Here is a 6,997-nt window from a genome sequence, read left to right as displayed (position 1 = left end):
TCACTTTCATTACCATGCCATTACATTAAAGAAAGTACAAAAATAAAACATTCCCACAACAGTTGAACCGTATGAAAGTGTCCTTATTTTATATAAAAGGATATATAGATATGTATATTGGTTTTGATCTTATTATCTTACATAAAGACATGCATTAGATAGTACGAGGATATTATTTTCGTTATGGAGATTTGCCATTTGTCCCATCATTGGCTTTAGGAATGATGCTTTGCACCTTTGTGTTTCAACCCACTGGTGTTTGGGATACCTCCAAGACCAAAACCATACGGTCCACTAGGATTAGGTCCATCAAGGTTTGGGATTCCTCCAGAACTAGGATTGTCTTCTTTAGGACCAAAACCATATGATCCCCCAAGACTAGACCTTCCAGGATTGGGCCCACTAGGGCTTGGGATTCCTCCAAAACTAGGATTGCCTCCTCCAGGGCCAAAGTCATATGACCCACCAGGACTAGGTCCTCTAAGATTAGGCCCACTAGGATTCGGATCACTAGGGTTTCGGATTCCTCCAGAACTAGGAATGCCTCCTTTAGGACCAAAGCTGTATGATCCACCAGGACTAGGTCCACTAGGACTAGGTCCACCAGGATTGGGTCCTCCAGGAGTAGGTTTATCAGGGCTGGGTCCACCAAGGTTTGGAATTCCTCAAGAACCAGGATTGCCTCCTCCAAGACCAAAGCCATACGATCCGCTAGGATTAAGCCCACTAGGACTAGGTCCACTAGGATTGGGCCCGCTAGGATTGGGTCCTCCAGGATTAGGCCTACCAGGGGTTGGGATTCCTCCAAAACTAGGATTAGGCTCACTAGGACTAGGTCCACCAAGATTAGGCCCTCCAGGATTGGGTCTTCTAGGATTAGGCCCATTAGGATTAGGCCTACTGGGAGTTGGGATTCCTCCAGAACTAGGATTGCCTCCTCCAGGACCAAAGCCATATGATTTGCCAGGACTAGGTCCACCAAGATTGGGCCCGCCAGGATTGGGTCCTCTAAGATTAGGCCCACCAGGATTAGGCCCACTAGGGGTTGGGATTCCTCCAGAACTAGGATTGCCTCCTTCAGAATTAGGTCCGTCCGGATTAGGTCCTCCAAGATTGGGCTCGCTAGGATTGGGTCTGCCAGGATTAGGCCCACTAGGATTAGGACCACCAGGATTAGGTTTGCTAGGATTATGCCCAATAGGAATGAAAATACAACATGTGAATCCAAACCCAGGCGTATAGGAAGGGCATCCAACAAAAGGCCCACTAAAGAAATGTTGAGTTTGGTGGTCCTCATTTTTCATTGGCACTTCATTTCTTCATTCAGGTCTTACAAGAAATGCCACGAGGAAGAAAATGAGAATAAACGATACTTTAGCGGTGCTATTTCTCTCCATAGTAAGCTCTATTTCAGCCTCTTTACGTTTTCGATGGAAGAGAATTGTTTCAAGACAAACCCAATTTATAGTGCGTACTAATTGGGGCAACTTTTGAGACTTGGTAGGGCAACGAAATTATATGGTGTATGAATGGGGCCGCTTGGATGGTTGTTGATACAATTAGGTGGCCGGTGAAATATGGCGTTAATTTTGCATGGCCTATAATTTACTTAATTCGTTTTGATACTAGGTTATTCTGATGACCACAAATGGTAATAGTTGGTAACTTCTTCGGCCTTTATGACCCCATGTATTAAATGGCTCAACCTGTGAAATTTTTTTTAGCATTTCGTTTTAAGTGGGAATTCTGTGAAGGATTAAAAAGTTTAGGGGATCAGTAGGTGGAGACAGAAGTTTAGCCATGGCCTCACGGAAGATTATAAAGCCATGGTTTCGTATTTGCAGAGCTTCAAAACTCTGGAACATATTAGTTTCCTTGTTTTGTCAATAATTAATTGAAGGATGCGTGTGGGATATGTGTATCAAACTGGCTTCGTTGTTGTTCAAACTCAATCTTAATCTAACTTTATCCGCACTCATTAATGCTTTTTGATACATGTACACCCAAAACATTCTCGAAATGAAGAAATAGAAACTAAAAAAATTAAAGAAAAAACAATCAACAATATAGTGTTATTGTAAACAGTCACAGATTAACTTCAACAGATTATCACAAGCTGAAGATAATATAGAGGTCTATCATCCCAAATCTCATCTTATCTTAATCTTGTGGTTCAATCATAAAGCTAAACTTAGATGTCCATTATCTCATTTTGCACTTTTTGTTTTAGATAGCACCGTAACTGATTGTAGAAATCATTAGATTTGTAATTAATCTCTATACACAGATATGGAACAAGACGGGTTGGTAAATTTTCGCCAAACCATCCACTTCCTCAATTTTAATTTTTTTACTTGGTGACAGTGAAGAATTAAGAACAGAGCAAATATTAATTAGAGGTTGTGGATGAGCTCAGGACTAGTGGCAAGCAGCAGAAACACAACAGTTCTGATCATTTCGATATTAGGTTTTTGGAAATTTTTATTTTTTATTTTTTATGAGCAATATTTTAGAGATTTATTAAAGGTAAAAGTTATTTTTTGTTTTTACATTGGGAAAGAGGTATTAGGCGGGATAAACCGTTTTATTTTATTTTTCTTAGAACCAACATCCAAATCTTGGGAGTGATTAAATATAATTATGTATATATCAATGGCTCAGACTAAAGTAGTTCTTGCCTTTGCTCTTCTTGATTGATAAATAATCCATTTTTTTAAAGTAGTTGATTTGAGCATTAAGGTATAAATAATTGGATTGAAAATAGACAAAAAGAAAATGAAAAGAAGTTGATTGTATTGTTTATTAATTCTTTAAGCGTTGATTATTACACACACTATGTACATAATGTGTATGCCACTTCAACTGAAATTGTGTGTTCTAAATGCAATTTTATTTAAATTATGAAATCATGTTTTCAAAATATGATTTTACGATTTCAAAATTATAACTAAAATCAAGTTTTGAACACATGATTTTTAAAATTATGTATACAGATGTGTGTAACAAGTTGTGTGCAATTTAACATTAATACAAAAGTGCATGGTTTATAAATAATCTTCTTACATAATTGTACAAGAAGCCCAGTTTGCATATTGGTCTAAGTGGGAGCGAATTTGCTCCATTGATTTTGATGATATAAAAGCATAAATTAGGATGTTTTCGAGTTTTTGTGATAACTTTACTCTAAATTTTATAAATTTCTGATTATTTATTTTAAAATGAATATGTTAAATTTTATCACGCTATTAATAAATTATATAAATACTAAGTAAATGGGAGATAGTCAATGTTTTAGAACTCCATTATGGATGTAATAGTAAGAATTATAGCCGATCCTATAATTCCAAATATCGATAGTTGGCTATGCTTTGAGCTACATTATGACATGAATGGTAACAAAGGCCAAAATGAGGTTTTACCTATTTCTCACAAACTTTCTAGCAAAATGCCTAATGTTTAAAACTATTTAGAGATATGCTTTTGTTTTGAAACTCGATTTTTAGAAAATTGCGTTTCAAATGTAAAACTCAATTTTTGGACAATTGAGTTATAGTGAAATTGAACTTAGAAAAATTAATTTTTTTTATTATTATTTTTTCCTGGAACTCAAGTTCCATGAACTCGAGTTCCACATTTTTTTTTTAATTTTTAATTTTTTAAAGTTTCAGTTTGCTATAACTCGATTGTCTAAAAATTGAGTTTCAAAACAATTATATTTCTCTAAATAGTTTCATACAGGAGGCATTTTGCTGAAAATTTTTGACGAAAGGGGCAAATGCCCATTTTGGCCGTGTAACAAAGCTAAGCACATTTATTTCTGGTTTTGGATAAGTAAAGCAGATTTATTTCAGTACATATGTATCATTACATATCAGTACTAGCCACATGTATAGATTGAAATGACTGAACAAACATAAAGGTTCATTCTTTATCAATTCACTATTATAAACACACCCTTATGACCGAGAGGACTGAACAAACACAGAGGTTCATTCCTTATTTACTACTAAAAACACACCCTTATGACATGCTTGCTCCATTTGGTCGATCAATTAAGGAGATATGCCATGGCCTCCATTACTAATAACTGGACCAACGCCAGGACCAGGACCAAAAAGAGGAAAGCCTCCAAATACTTTTAGAGTATAGTCACCTAATGCTCTCTCCTCATAATTACTTTGAATGATTGATCTCACCGTCACCAATTAAATTTATATTAGAATTCACTATTTAGGTGAGTTGAGAAAGTATCATGCCGTTGCATTTTGGAAGAATTGAATAATTTTCTCCAAAAATAGTTATAATCAGTGTCTTTATTAATCACACATCATGACACCATGATTAATGCATCAGGTTGCGAATTCATTTTGAAGCATAAATTACCATTTAAGTGGAATAATTTGATGGATTAGAGTATAAGTAAAGGGGTTAATTAGGTGTAGGAAACATGATCTCTGAATTTCAAGTGAAACGAGAATATTCAATTCATTATTAAGATTTTTTTTTTTGAGAAACTAGTTCTTGGGTTTGATTTACAAATTTTACATCACATTCGATACCTTTAAATTTATAAAATTTAATATGAATTATAAATCAATCAATTTTAAATAGAGAATATTCTAATTAAAAAAAAAAAAAAACAACTTATACGAGCATATGTAGGAATATACGTCATGAATATGAGAGTTAGAGTGATACAGGCAAAATGACCTATTTAACCAAGTTTTAACGGTAAGATCAAAGTCGGTTTACAAATAAAATTTGTATTAGAAATCATAATTTCAAGGTCAATAAAATTAAGCAAAATTTTTACATAGTTAATTACAGAAAATCAAGAAACTATATTGGATAATTATTGATTTAATATATATATTTTTTGAGTTATGGAGAGCCTAGTTTGTATTTGATCCAGATTATGATTTGACCATATAATATATAGAAGTGTTACTGTTTTTAGTCCATTGTGGATTCACTATGTGGGATATAAATATTGTTGCTTTAGAATTTAGATTAGGGTTGGTCATTTTGTTTTAGAGAGAAAAAAAATGTATTACAACATCTTATATATTTTTCCTAAAAGTAGTGAAATCATTGCAATTCTGTAGATGTAGACAAGTTTCCGAATATAATTTCTTATTTTGTGTGATTACCTTTATGTGTGTTTATTTTTCTTTATGTTTTCTGCCTCTTACAAATCTGGGAATTTATGTAAATTCCTAAAATTTTCATCTTTTAAGAAAGGAAAAAAGAGAAAGGAAAGAAAAATGCATCATTACTCTTTTGCTTTCCTGTTTTGTTCATCTTCAAGTTCATGGTGAACTCAACCCTTTCCAGAACTCAACTAACTCAACCATATTTAACGTTTTAAAACATGTTAATAATTTAGACCAATCTTGAGTTACGTCGTAGACTGGCCAATTTAAGCCTTCTCTCATTATTATTATTATTATTATATAAAGAAACACTAAGCAGTATAATTATATATGTAACCTAACAACTTGAATATGATGGTCCAGTGAGAATTATGGTGTTTAAATCTTACATGGGCCATGATTACTTCTATTGTTTTTTGTGATAGGTTGCACGTCTGATGAAAATAGATGATTCAGTAAATTTATCGGTGGCTTCATGACTCAAAAGTTTCCAATGATTTAACCATGGGTCCACATGACATTAATTTGCTTTTAGAATGGGATGTTCTTTTTCCTCAAAAAAGAAAAAAAAGAATGGGATGTTTTTTTTTAATATATTTATTTAATTTAGAATGGGATGTTCTGATTGCTTTTACGTGAAAAAAATAAAAATATTGAAAATTTTGGGAAGAAATTAATGCACCAAAATATATGCATATATTTTGGTAGAGTACGTAGCTCAGAGCAGAGGTACATTAAAAACACATGTTTGTTAGATCTGGTGCTATGCTTTTAGAAGTCATTTGTATGGTTTATAGCAAGAAATCCAAAATTAAAGTCTCCTTTAGCCCTAGGGTTGTAATTTTTAAAACTTGTGGAGTTCACTTTAAACATAATTAGTAATAAAGGTTGTTGAAATTTTCCATGAAATAATCTTTGGGTATGATCCCCGTTCAATCAGAAGGGACCCCGAGTTTTTGAGGGTTATGTGAGCATATATACCAATGGGCGAGTGATAGACCATAAAACCTCATGGTTTATTAGTTTAGAGATTTTAAATGTTATATTTTATTTGAGAGATAATGGTTCATAGTGTTCTTGCAATCTTACTAAAATATAAGAAGAAAAGATTAATAAGAAATAAAATTAATTGGGAGAGAAAGAAAATAAAGAATAATGTGATTCATTTTGACAGTTTGCAGTTATAGGATAAAATCCTACACATCTACATAGTGACGAAGCCAAGATTTTAATTTAGGGTAGCAATATTAAAAGGCAAACATAATAGCAAAATTAATATGAAAAAAAAAAAAAATTGACATTAACAAAAACAAATATAACAAATATATAATAATGTATACGTCAATACAATTTATTTTTTTTATATGGCTAATAGGGACATGACTTGATTAAAGTCCCTAATGCAAAGCCAGTTCGTCCTGGCTATGTGCCTAAGTTGTTTAAGCTTTATCCAAACTTCCTCCCTTTTAGAATGATTAGGTTGTCCATAAATGAAGGTTATAGAAAGAGGAGTACCTTTATGATCTAGCATTTTTGAGTGGATCATATGCCTCGAGCTGTATTGAATTGTGAGCTTCTACTCATGCGACCATCCTAGCAAAAGATCTTCTTTGAGTCCCTTCCTTGGGACTTCCCATCCATTCAAAAAACCACACTTTTTCAAAAAATTCTGTCCTTTACCTCTGTCCAGTTTAGTTTCCATCAAAAACAAAATGTTGGGTTTATATTCTTGGGTCTTTTTTTGACATTGGAGAATTGCAGAAGGGTTGCCCAACCCTTTACAGTTCCAACTCAAGACCCTCATGGCTGATGGGGAAGCTGCTGAGGGCCAGCTTCCCATAACC

General features: G+C 33.6%; 1 protein-coding gene across 1 annotated transcript; it reads right to left on the bottom strand.

Annotated features, from left to right (window-relative positions):
- Nucleotides 1–215: 215 nt before the first annotated feature.
- On the bottom strand, nt 216–1,304 carry LOC112004970 (uncharacterized). Its single transcript, XM_024037209.1, has 2 exons — nt 706–1,304; nt 216–639 (listed from the first exon to the last, which is right to left on the bottom strand). Exons 1-2 carry the CDS (start codon nt 1,302–1,304, stop codon nt 216–218), a joined length of 1,023 nt encoding a protein of 340 aa, XP_023892977.1.
- Between the last annotated feature and the right edge of the window lie 5,693 nt (nt 1,305–6,997).

This window comes from Quercus suber, unplaced genomic scaffold (genome assembly GCF_002906115.3).
Source record: "Quercus suber isolate HL8 unplaced genomic scaffold, Cork oak 2.0 scaffold_242, whole genome shotgun sequence".
In the NCBI taxonomy this organism is placed as follows: Eukaryota; Viridiplantae; Streptophyta; class Magnoliopsida; order Fagales; family Fagaceae; genus Quercus; species Quercus suber.
This window is presented reverse-complemented; position numbering and strand designations above follow the sequence as displayed.

Excerpts from the sequence above, each read along its gene's own strand:
- LOC112004970 (XM_024037209.1), bottom strand. The coding sequence starts at position 1,304 with ATGAAAAATGAGGACCACCAAACTCAACATTTCTTTAGTGGGCCTTTT. Across the intron at positions 640-705 it reads GGGCTTAATCCTAGCGGATC|CCCTGATAAACCTACTCCTG; the intron begins GTATGGCTTTGG and ends TGGTGGACCCAG.